General features: G+C 48.7%; 1 protein-coding gene across 1 annotated transcript; it reads right to left on the reverse strand.

Moving 5' to 3' along the window:
• Positions 1-961: 961 nt before the first annotated feature.
• tubgcp3 (tubulin gamma complex component 3) lies at positions 962-10,288 on the reverse strand. The gene is made up of 23 exons (XM_030086114.1): positions 10,111-10,288; positions 9,153-9,260; positions 8,433-8,500; positions 8,218-8,295; positions 7,919-8,121; positions 7,375-7,553; positions 7,174-7,286; positions 6,415-6,540; positions 6,246-6,314; positions 6,022-6,154; positions 5,767-5,933; positions 5,189-5,299; positions 4,989-5,097; positions 4,442-4,631; positions 4,212-4,347; positions 4,053-4,121; positions 3,834-3,969; positions 3,630-3,718; positions 3,392-3,523; positions 3,167-3,307; positions 2,962-3,078; positions 2,776-2,870; positions 962-2,689 (listed from the first exon to the last, which is right to left on the reverse strand). The coding sequence occupies exons 1-23, from the start codon at positions 10,184-10,186 to the stop codon at positions 2,623-2,625; spliced, it is 2,712 nt and encodes a 903-aa protein (XP_029941974.1). The 5' UTR covers positions 10,187-10,288; the 3' UTR covers positions 962-2,622.
• Positions 10,289-12,141: the final 1,853 nt, after the last annotated feature.

The following is a 12,141-nucleotide window of genomic DNA, read 5'->3' on the forward strand; positions in this document are numbered from 1 at the left end:
ATGGAAGCAGACAGCGGTAAACACAGACCGACCGCGAGGAACACTTCTCACCCACGACCGCACCCCGACGACAAAACCACCCATCAGCCCGATCCGAAGAGGAGGATGGAGAAGGTCTGATGGAGGAAAAGAGAAGCTGTTCCTCCCTCTAGTGGCTCACCTTTTTACACCGTTCAGTGTGAAAAATACACAAACGGTGCCTTTGGGAGTGTAACTGAACCTTCTCTTCTCACGTCATAAACATAAGTTGACATTATAGGGACCACACTTATGCAGATGACACACAACAATTCTTTTGAATCAAATGATACAAACCATCATTATGAACTTAAATGATTATATTCGAGCCGTGTCCAGTTCTTCCATTTTCATTCCTCCAAACTCAGTGCTAAATCAAATGCAGTGAGTGTTTCTTCATTTAACTGCTGATCAGGCAAACAAATGAAATGTTAATTGGGAGGCTTTAATTCTTTTAAATTGCACTTTTTGTTTAATTGGAGTCTGTGAATAAAATCTGATAATGAAGAGACATTTGTTTTCTCTGCAGTGTTGGTTGTGAGAGATTCGGTGAGTGAGGATTTAAAAGTCTAAATCGACATAATTTCAGCTTTTCTGAAACTACTTCAGTAATTTCACTTTAATTTCATGCATTTTGCACGAAAACTGCTCAAAACGACAGATTTTCCTTCTCTACCATGCACGCCATTAAAGTTATTAACATACTCAATTAAATCTTTGGAATTTGACTCAGAAAGACAACTTCTTTTCTGCAATTCAGCCTAAAAATCAGTGGCTTTTCGGATGTTTTCTCATGACTGAACCAAACCTTCAGCGGAGATTCTCGTGACGACGGTCATCTTTCCAGGAGGTGGCAGCAAGTTCAAACTAATTCAGCTCCACACCGAGATGCCCGGAGTGTCCACTTCAGCAGCAAAGCACAACACACACACACACAGACACACACACTCGATTAGAAAAGAACACTTTATTAAAGAAGACGCGGGACGGTTTGTATCCCTATTCTCTATACATTATGTGCTATACAAGGTTGAGGATATACAGACAGAAAGAGACGAGTTCAAACTGTCGGATTCACCTGTTTATGCTCGTGTGTGTGTGTGTGTGTGTGTGTGTGTGTGTGTGAGGAACGTCCTTGCCGGAAAGCAGTAACGCGGTCTGGAGACCAGATGCAGCACCAGTTTGTTTCACCGACAACACAAATTAAAAGTCAAAATATCACAGCACGCACGCACACACACTCCGGGATTAAACTCAAGGGTGCATGCTGCAAAAAAACAAAAAAACAAAAACAAAAACACACAAAACCCTGAAATATTCTGTGTATCTGCACACGTAAACAAAAAACGTATTCGCCGTCACGTCACTTCCAGGGGAAAAGCATCATTTTAGAGACAAACTGTGGGCGGATTTATGAGGAGTCTCAAGTTTTGTCTGTATTAGTAGATCGATTTTTACAAACGCACAAGTTTTAATCAATCTGATTTCAAGTGGAAATGATTGTATGGCGAACTGAGATTGCTTCCGGAACCCGCAAAGGAATCCAGCAAAAGAGTTGTGAGACTCAGCAGTTCTGATTCTGGTGATTATCGGAACTTTACAGGCAGAACTGGGCTAAAAGGGGATCATTTTTATTTTTATTTTTTTTAAATAGATCGACGCTCTGAGGTTCATGTCAGGATGAAATATCCCATCAGTCAATATCAAGTTAATGATAGTCAAAAAATCCTCACTTAAATACGCAGCTATACTCTCTTCTTTATCACGTTCCAATAGATTCATGTAAAAAAAAAAAAAATTAATCTGTCTCTTACAGAAATAAAAAGTGCCAGACTTCAAACTAACTACAAACTGGGAGGGAGGGGGTTAATACTGGGAGGAAAACACAGCAGAGTTGTGTCTGTATGACTGGATTCCCACCAAAAATACCCTGGATTTTTAAGAACTGGGAGTTCCACTGATGTACCGATCTGCCGACGCTGATCATTAATGATCAATATCTCCCGGCGCCTCATTATGTCCGTGCGAGAAAAGTCACGTTTTCTGATTTCAATTCTTAAAAAAAAAAAAAAAAAAGAAAACTCGGACTCGCATCAGCGGAGCTCCGGCGGCGGCGACGGGGAGCTGCTGACGTATTACACACACACGTACATGTTTGCATAAACCGTATGTACAGATATTGTGTGTTGGGACTGAGGAAAGAAAGAAAGGAAGAAAGGAAAAAAAAGAAGGAAGAAAGGTCTTGCTTCTCCTCGTGAATAAGGCATGCCATGAGCGGTGGCCCGGCGTGACTCGGGGGGAGCTCGGTCGGACGGCGGCATTCGTTCGTCACCCACCCGCCCCTTCCTCGCTCTCGGATGCAAGCGTTTCCGCCCGGCGTCTCCCATGGTGTTTTGGCGGATCTCGCTTGAGCGCTTGAGAGTCTGCCGCTTTCACACGGCCGGATCGCTCGCTCGCCTCCCCAAAAAAAAAAAAAAAAAAAAAAAAAGCGTCGTCCTGCCGGGAAGCGTTTTAAAGTCCGCCGCGGGGCCTGGTGCGATGCGGCGCCTCGTGCGTTTCCCCACGGCGCCAGGCGGAGCTGGTCGGCACGGCGCCGCGGCCGCGTCAGATGTTGGACGGTCGCCGGCCGCGCGCGGCGCCCAGCGAGGCCCGCAGCCTCGGCTCTCTGGCCCTGCAGGGGGGGGGGGAGGGGGAGATCCTGCTGGTTAGCGAGGAACGGCGAGAGACGAACGTGATGCGGGGAGACGGAAACAAAACCTGTAGTGCTCGTTGAAGTCCAGCCGGAAGCTGAGGAAGCGCAGGCTCTCGTCCGAGCTGGTCATCAGCAGCACCAGGAACTGCTGGACGATGCTCTGAAAGCAGGTCGGGGGGGGAGACGACACATTTTCACGGGGAGATCCGTCAAATGAAGGCGAATGGCGGCGGCGGGAGCGGCGCTGGTACCTGGTAGAAGTGGGTGAGGATGCGGAGCTGCGAGCGCATCTTTGGTACGGTCTCCTGGAACTCCTGGATCCTCCGCTTCTCCTCGGCTTCCTGCTCGGCCGTCACTCCCCACTCGCCCTGAATCGGCACAGTCGGCGGACGTCATTTCTCTCCCGTTTGTTCACCTGCAAGAATGTAAAAAGAAGAAAGACGAAGCCTCCCTCACCTCCTCCTCGCGCTGCTGCTTCTTCTCCTCGTACTGCAGACGCAGGGCGAGCTCCTCCAGCGCCGAGCGGTACAGCGAGTCCTGGGCGCTCTGGAACTCGATGATCTGCTCGAATATGGCCCTCAGCTGGTTCAGGAGAGACTGGGGAGAACGGGACGGCAACGTGAGAGACAGGGTAGGACAGAAAGTGTGTGTGTGTGTGTTTTTTTTATTTTTTTTTATTACCCTGCTGTTATTGTCCAGCAGGCATCTTGAAATGATTGTGTCCAGGAAGACTTCGTGGGCGGCGATGATGTGGTCCAGGTCCTGAGCCTGCTGCACTTTGTTCCACAGCTCGTCCCAGGAGCATTCCAGCACCTACACACACGCGCACACACACACACACACACACACACACACAAACAAACAGGTGTTACATGGGAACGTGACCGCGCTTTCATTAAAGATCAGATATAGTTCAGACCTCGAACGTGATGTAGTACTGCATCTGGTGGATGAAGTGGACCATCTCGGAGGCCAGGATGTGGCACTGATGCAGCACGCCAGACAGCTCTGGAAGGAAAAGGGGAGGGGGGGGGGGGGGGGGGGGGCGTTAACGACAGACTGGAAGTTTTACGATTCCGGAAAAGTCAAAGTTGATCTTTTGGCATTTCCCCCCCCACCCCACCAGGCATGGTTTTGAGCAGCTTGGCGTTGCACATCTGTCCCTTCCAGATGTCCGTCAGCGTGTACTCCATCCTTTTGGCCCGCCACAGGAAGTTGAACACGCGCAGGTAGTGGCTCATGCACTCCCTCGTGAACACCTGAGAAGCGAAAGCAACGTTCGATTAAAACGATGACACTGGGAGGTTTTTGCAGAGTGTGTGTGTGTGTGTGTGTGTGTTACCGTGGCAATCGGCCCGTCGACGTGGTAGTCCAGACTGAACACATCCCAGCCCGTGTCTCCAGGAGACACCTGAACGCAACACAAGATCGCAGGAACTGTCAAAGTGCTTTAAGGCGCCGCTCTTAAAAAGAAACGAAAGAGAGCGAGGCTCGTCCGCACCTCCAGCAGGCGGACGTCCAGCCTCTTGAGGATCTCCGCGTGATCGAACTGGGCGTTGGTGGCTCTGACCGCCGTCTCCAGGATGCCGGTCAGGTTGTGCTGGTAGAGCGTGGTGGCGGCGCGGGCCAGCTCGGGTCTGAACGCGTTCGGAGAGAGTTAAAGCGAAAAAAAAACAAAAAACAAAAAAACTTTCCGTTCTTGTGAATACCGGCGACTGAGAAGCGTCTCACTTGAGCAGGTCCATGAGGTGCCTGATGAAGTCTCCCTGGCCCAGCAGCAGGTACCGCCTCATGGCCTGCAGGTGCTCCAGCAGCAGGTAGTTGTGGTTGAGGACGTCCAGCAGGTACTTGCTGGTGTCGAAGTACGCCGCGTCGATCTTCTCCTGGAACGCCCCCTCCAGGTCCGACAGCAGCTCCGCGGCTACGAGAAACAAACAAACAAACAAAAAAAAGTTTCTCGTAAAAAAATCTGACCGAATCCGATTCCAGCTACGTAAATATGCCGCCGGAAGAGAGAAGGAAGCACGTCGCCCTTCGACTCATCCTGCAAAAAGCTGCAGATCAAACCGAATCAATAGAATAGCGCTAAGTATAACCTCGTTCCTCTCCGCGCGCAAAAAAAAAAAGCGGAGGACAGGGCCGGCAAGCGGTAAGAGCATTGATCACCGCCCGTCCGCGAGCATACGTCAATATCGTATCAATATGGTGAAGGTAGAACTTAAAAATAAAGAAACTGACAAGGGGAGTCAGAGGACGAGGCTACAGGTGAAATGCTTACCGTCTTTAGGCGTGTCTGTGGATTTGGAAGCTGGCGTGATTTTCCCCGGCGGCGTGCGGTCGTGGCAAACCTGATGCAGGAAGTTAATGGATTTCCCGATGAGCAGCACCTGGAAGGGGAAAGAGAAAATTGTCTGCCGCTCTCGTACTCCGCCCGGTGCGCAGGCCGGGCAGGTCGTGACGGGCAGAGGGAGCGCTGACCTTGCGGGCCTGGTCCATGGTGATGAAGGAGGGGATCATGGACTTCCTGAGGGAGTACTTGTCGTGCCACAGGCGGTCCGTCTTCACGTTCGGATCCGACGCCACGAAAAACTGCGGCAGACGCAAAGATCACAAAGAAAGACGGAAATCAGGAACGAGGGGATATTAAAGCTCCATTTCAGAAAACGCCGAGTCACTTCTTTAGTTCTTCTGCCCTTTTCAGGTCCGATTTACAGCTGCGGTTCATCAGGTGTGTTTCAACAGACTCCTGAAAGCTCTGGTAACTTTATCGCCGTGTTCTCAAACGCGGCACTTAAAGCCACGGGCCACTCCTAAGCGATAAATACTCCCGTTTGAGAGAAAAGGCCGGGGGAGAAGTAAAGGAGACGCATCCATCAGCGCGCTCGCCATTACACTCCTCTCATCAGTTCTCATTTAAGAGGCTGTCCCACCGCTCCTCATTCTTTTATTCCTCCTCCTCTTCCTCCCGTCGCTAATGTTCTTTCTCATTGGGGGGGTCAAACGTCGGAGCGGTAAATTCCCCTTCGTGCGTTCCGCGGCGCCGCCGCTTGACGTACCTCATGGTAGGTGTCTTCCAGCTCCCCGTCGTAGATCCACCTGTACAGGAAGTTGAGGATGGGGTGCGACACCAGGCTGAGGATGTGCTGAACCAGCGCTCGCATCTGAGGGTCTCCCGTTTTCCCGTAAGCGTGAACGGCCGAGGCCAGCTCGCCTCCCTTTCGACCTGGGGGGGTGGGGGAAGAAGCAATTCACACTCCAGCACAAAAGTCCGAATCTACAAGGCCGCGTGCGCGAGCGTGCGTCCAGCCCACCTTGGCAGAAGTCGACGAGGGCCGCCAGCGTTTTGAGTCGCACTTTGGGGTCGTACATCCACACCAGCAGCCTCCTGAGAGTCAGGCTGCTCTCCGTGCAAACGGTCACGCCCTGGTCGTCCTCCACCTGCAGCTGCACACGCAATCGGAGGGGGGGGGGAATCAGGCGGGAACGAGCAACCCGATCCCAGAACAGAACCCCAAAGTCCGCCCGCCGTGTCTACCTGAGAGTGGAGGACGGAGAGGAGCCTGTAGTACTCCTTCAGCTCCTGGTGGAGCGCCGCACAGAAACCCTGCCGTGAGAGAAAACGCACAAAGGAGCGTCACTGCATTTGTCGCGTTGTAACGGATAAATTCCTCTCGCTGCTGCGATTGTTCTTTACTCAGACGCACCTGTCCGACCAATCCGAAGGCCCGGTCCAGGCTCCTGGCGTCTGTGTACTTCCTGACTTTGTTGTGGAGCCAGCCGAGTTCGGCCAGTCGGCCGCTGGTGTCCCTCAGGGACTTGCACAGCACCGCCTGGCGAGGGAGCGCACATACACACACACACACACACACACACACACACACGAGCGAACGAAGACTGAAAATCACTTTTTACAGCGACGTTCTGATGAAGACACAAACTGCGACGCAGGTAAGACCATCGTTTACATAATCCGCCCGCCGTGCCCGGCTCGACCTTTTCCTGCTGCAGGCCACGTTTAACGACGCATTAAATTTTCATCCGCTTAACAAAAAAAAAAAAAAAAAAAAAAAAAAAAAAAAGCTTTTATGCAGGGAGCCTTGCGGAGAGGTTAAGTGGCCCGACAAGAGTCAGAAATACCTCCATCCCTCCACTGGGTTTATTTCTGGAGTCTATGTTTAGTGCCAGTATGGGACAACCTCCATATCGGGCTCTTGTATTGACGATGTAACAAACGGGGACGAGAAGGGGGAGTAACACGAACCGACGGGCTCGACGAAACGAGAAAGAAAGCAGAGGTCACTGCTTTCTAACGTCCAAAGAGCTTCACATCGATCTGTTGGGAGCGTTCTGTTGAGGCGTGATCAACAACAACAACCTTGACATCAGATCTCGCCCTGCGTTACCGCGCTTGGCATCTCCTGAACGGATCAGCGCGGCGGAAAAAGCGTCGTGAAGCTCGGTACCTTGCCGTCTATTTTGTAGCAGTTGTCCTGGGCGTTCATCTTGATGAACTTGCCGTCGATGCCCTGGAAGACGTAGAGGATGTCTCGCACCAGAGCGGCCTCGGTGACCTCGCCTGCACCAGGAGAGAACGAGGCGACACCGGATTAAATATATATGAATCCAGTTCATTCCACGGTGCTCCACGTCGGTGGGTCACTCACCAGTGGCGTCGCCGTCGCGGTGCGGTCGGCTCGCTCGGGACGAGAGGGCTGGAGGTCCGAGCGGCGGGCGGGAGGCGGGCGGCGCCATGGCCGAGGAAGGGGAAGAGTTCACGGGAAGAGCCCAGGCTAACCGTGAACCCAGGGCCTGGGCGCCGGCGGCCGCGGCCTGGGGAGGTTGACTGAAACACAAACTTAACTGTTGCTGCGATCATCCGACGGCGTGAATTACAACTCGACGCTAAAAGGCTCTTTCTTATGTGTGGAAGCGAGGAGTTCCCACTCCTGCATTATTAATAGGGATTAATGGGATTAAAAGGCCTTCTGACGCTTCGGATTAATAACCGCGTCCTCGTCAGAGCGCTTCAGGTCAAGAGGGTTGATTCATGTATTTGGTTTGGGTTTTGTTGAAGTGCACTTGGAGCTTAATCGAGTTCCCCCCCCCCCCCCCCCCCCCCCCCCCCCACCACCACCATGAAGGATCCATTAAAATCTGAGCGTAAACCAACCGCTGTGACATTTAAAAAAAAAATCTGAGGAGGCTCACCCGGCCAGCAGGGACTGCGGCGTCGGCGTGGGCCCGTTCAGCGTGTACACGCCCAGGCTGGAAATCCCGCTGGTGCCCACGCTGGCGGAGAGGCCCCGCTCGCCGTAGCTGAGGGCCAGGCTCTGGGGGCGGGTGCAGTAGAACGGGGTGGAGTGGGAGTCTCTCGGGAGGGCCTGGGCGAACAGCGCGCCGTAGTTTCCCATCTGATTGAACGAACGGGTGCACATCTCTGGTCACAAGCCGTCAAACTTTCACCACGCTTGCGTGTCTGTGTGTGTGTGTGTGTGTGTCCCCCTCACCCTGGTGGAAGGCTTGCGGGGATCATCGCAAAGACTGAGCAGCAGGTAGAGGACCGACCACCGATGCTTCAAAACTCCCTATTCAGAAGGAAAAGGCCCATTAATGAGTTCAGCAAATGAAAAAAACAAACAAACCAATATTTCAACATTCTTTACCCGTTTCTGCGCAGCTTAAACAATTAAAAACTGCCCAGGAAGAAACAAGAATTACCAACCTGTGTCTGAAGTTTTCTGTGCAGCTCTGAGAAGAGAGCGGCGTCCGCCTCCCTTCTCTGCTTCAGCACTGCAACGGGAGCAGCTGGGTTAGCTCATGAACCTGACATATCTCAATTCTATAGAACATTTCTACAATTAACTTAAAAAAAAAATCCCAGTAAGAATCAAAACAAGCTCACGAAAATACTTAACGAGTCCCTGCGACATGCTGAAATGAGCAAACCGCTGTAAATGTTGTGCTATTTTTGCTTTATTGTCTCCATCAAAGCTCGGATCAATGTTTCTCCACTAATGGTGCTACCTTGCTTACTAGAAATGTCCGCCGGGATTTGCTACAATGGTGCAATAAAGACTTTCACGTTACTCTGAAAAAGACTCCAGCATAAAAAATTTAAGTGCACACGGGGAATACTGTATATATATATATATATATATATATATATATATATATATATATATATATATATATATACACATACAAAGATATATAAATAAAACACCAGGGAGATAGATATGAACAGATTTAGCCCAAAAATTAGATGTGACATAGGAATGCAATTTCCTTCTTCTACAACCTTCCCTCAAAACAGACATGTTTGACGGGTGATTATGAACCGATCTATTCTATATCCTGCTATTAATTTTATGCTTCCTGGTGCGTGATCTCACCCCTACATCAACAAAGCATGGACGAATGGATGGATCCAAACACCACTTACACTCTTTCTTGATCTTCTCCGACACCAGGAACTCGTCTCTTTCAATGGTTGGGGCATAGTTGCTGCCAATGACTCGCACTGCATACTGGAACTGGTGGGCAACGTCAACTGGGGGGAAAAAACATCAAATACAAATTAATGACTGGTGGTTGTGGAAAAAAAAAAACACTTTGAGGGGGTGCATGTAATTGTCTCATGTAGTCCGAAGATGGTGCAAAGTATGTTACTTTGAAGATAGTGATGTGCCTGCAGGAACTGACCATCAGATGATGAGACTGACGTCTGTCTCTCCCATCATCACACACGCTAAACCTGCATCCTGCAGGGGCCTGCAGCTAGCTGCACACTGGTGCATCCCATCGCCATGCAGACGCTGCACAGCGGACCCAGCTACGTGGAGGCGCGTGGCGCAGAGACATCGGAGCTGATCCGCCTAAATGAGACATCGGTGCGTTCGACACGGACGGATGCTGGAGTCGGAGCTGCAGCATCCAGCCGAGCCAGCCGCGGACCGAGCCCCCGCTTGGAGCCCGCTCGCTCAGCTACAGAAGTAGCTAACGAATCCAGTGGCTCTCAGTGTCTGATCAACTCGGTGCTTTTAAAAAAAGGTGATAAAAAGCAGCCGGCAAACGAAGAATAAACGCAGGTTCAAGTTGTGCGGACGCTTCAGTTTAGTTTAAAACGTTTCCGACATGATTCCGTCATAAAAACATACCCGGGTTGAATCGGGGTAAACCGGCTAAAACGTTTAATTATTCACGTTTCGGTGAGTTATTAAAGGAAAATGTGTAAGCCGAATTCCTCAAGAAACTCCAAATAATGGATCTGTAATTTAAGATTATGTACGGACTACATGTGCTCGCCAAAAGAGGTATGAATGTGAAAAGGTGGCATTTTTGAACGAGGTTCGCTGGAGTGATGCAGTCGCGCGCAGCATGCTAACGCCGACTGATGTTACCTTCGCTTTTCCCCGTGATCCTGCAGCACAGGCTCTGGAGGAGCACGTTGGGGGACTTCTGGTCCAGGGTTGCCATGCTTGCCCGCGGATAAATGTCCGGGGGTTTTCCCGAGGAGTGGAGAGATGAAGAAGACGGACTAACTCCAGCCTCCCACCGCTAGCAGCGCCATTTTGACAAGCGGAGTCAAATGGACAAGAGCGCGGAGACGAACATCCGGTCTGGCCCTTCAAAGTAAGACAGAGTCGCTCACCTCAAATGAAACGGGACTCAGATTGTACAAAATTCATCACCAATACATTCTAAAGTCAACACTCATCTGCCTTTATTGTATGTATTCCACAAACAGAAAAGAATATACAGCTGTATATAAAGAATAAGACATGATTTCCTAACCTGGCTTCACAAATAATACTTCACATTTTATTTTGAATATGATAACAGGAAGTTATAATTCTTATTATAATAACTTTATTATTGTGTTTCAATAAAACCCGCCGAAAAGCGTCTCCAGGAAACAAGGAAAGGACCAGTGAATGAAAATATTTCCCCCCTGAAACCTGTCGCCTCCAATTTCGGTTCTGACCCTTCTGACCTCAACAAATAATCAGTATTGATTATTCCCACAGGCTCCAGAATTAATTATTTCACATAAAATGTGTTCTTTTGGAGTAAAATTATGGCAAAAATAAAAATCAAGAAACAAAAAGATAAAAACTGTAATAGAAAAAAAAAACATTTCTACAAACTTGCTTTCATGTAAAGTAGCATTTTTTCTTATTGTACCTGTATTCTTATTCTTTATTGAAGCATTTAACATAGTTTCGTGCTTTACATTCATGTCCTTGTCCTTTTAACCTTTTTGTTTCTGGCTTCTGTTTGTTGTTTGTCATGATTAGTCTGTCTAATCAAGTTGTGATCACATTTGTAAAAGTGCCCCAGAATTAAAAAAAAAATACATAAAATGTTATCATAGGACAGTGGAGCAGTGCTTAGTGCTCTCTCAGTGTGAGGAAGTCTGAGTCCAAACAGTGGCTGGGCTTTTCTGTGTGGAGTTTGCACATTTTGCCCGTGTGTGCATGTGAGGTTAATTTGTGACCCTAAATTGGTCCTAGGTGTGAATGTGATTGTGTGAGGTTGTTTGTTATTGTGTGTGGCTCTACGGTGGGCTGGTGACCTGTCCAGGTTGTTTCCTGGACACCCTGGACAGTATCCTCCTCACCCACTGCACAGAAGATGGCACACATGAAAAATTGACATTAGGGAGCAAAACAATTCTACATTAATTCTTCTGGAAATATAAAAAGACTATCAGATTTTTTTCTCAATCATAATTTCAAATTACCCCTGATATTTACTCAAATTCCAATGTTCCAGCCTCATATATACTGCGTTTAATATTCCATACATATTCACTGTATTTTGATTTTGTATTTTGCATTTTCATGCATTTAACTTATGATTGTAATAACTCGATATTACAATAGAAGCTCAATAAATCTAAATAGAACTTTTGGACTGCAATTAACTTTTGCTATAAAACTTATAGTTGGATAACAACTCTTCAAAAAAAGTCTTATAAAGTGTATTTCACATGTAATATACTGAATTATTGACAGATACATAGATAGATAGATAGATAGATAGATTGATGAACTATGCTGACATCTACATTTACCATCAGTGTAGATTAAATGTTATAAAATGACTCATACATTGGCACGTCTGTGCAGATTAAATACACTAAATATCGGGGAAGAAGTAATCAATTGATTAAAAATCAGGAATATTGGTGATCAATTGCAGAAAAACTCTCGTGCTGAAGCTGAGGATTCACACCTTGCGCAGTTCCACCACACATTAACGTTGTATCAGTCGCGCCATCAGAGCAAACTAATCAATAATCCTATAATTAACCAAAGCATCCAATCAATTACACGCTGAGCGCGGCGGAGCGCGCATGCGCAGACCTCCAGACACACACACACACACACCACCTGGCTGCGCGTGACGTCACGGGGAGAAAAGCTCCC

Source organism: Salarias fasciatus (assembly GCF_902148845.1).
Source record: "Salarias fasciatus chromosome 23 unlocalized genomic scaffold, fSalaFa1.1 super_scaffold_20, whole genome shotgun sequence".
Classification (NCBI taxonomy): domain Eukaryota; kingdom Metazoa; phylum Chordata; class Actinopteri; order Blenniiformes; family Blenniidae; genus Salarias; species Salarias fasciatus.

Bases quoted from the DNA above. Each gene is read 5' to 3' on its own strand.
- tubgcp3 (XM_030086114.1), bottom strand. From the start codon at position 10,186: ATGGCAACCCTGGACCAGAAGTCCCCCAACGTGCTCCTCCAGAGCCTG. The intron at 7,554-7,918 runs GTGAGCCTCCTC...TTTGTGTTTCAG, and splicing joins CCGCAGTCCCTGCTGGCCGG to TCAACCTCCCCAGGCCGCGG. The intron at 4,348-4,441 runs GTGAGACGCTTC...GAACGCGTTCAG, and splicing joins CACCTCATGGACCTGCTCAA to ACCCGAGCTGGCCCGCGCCG.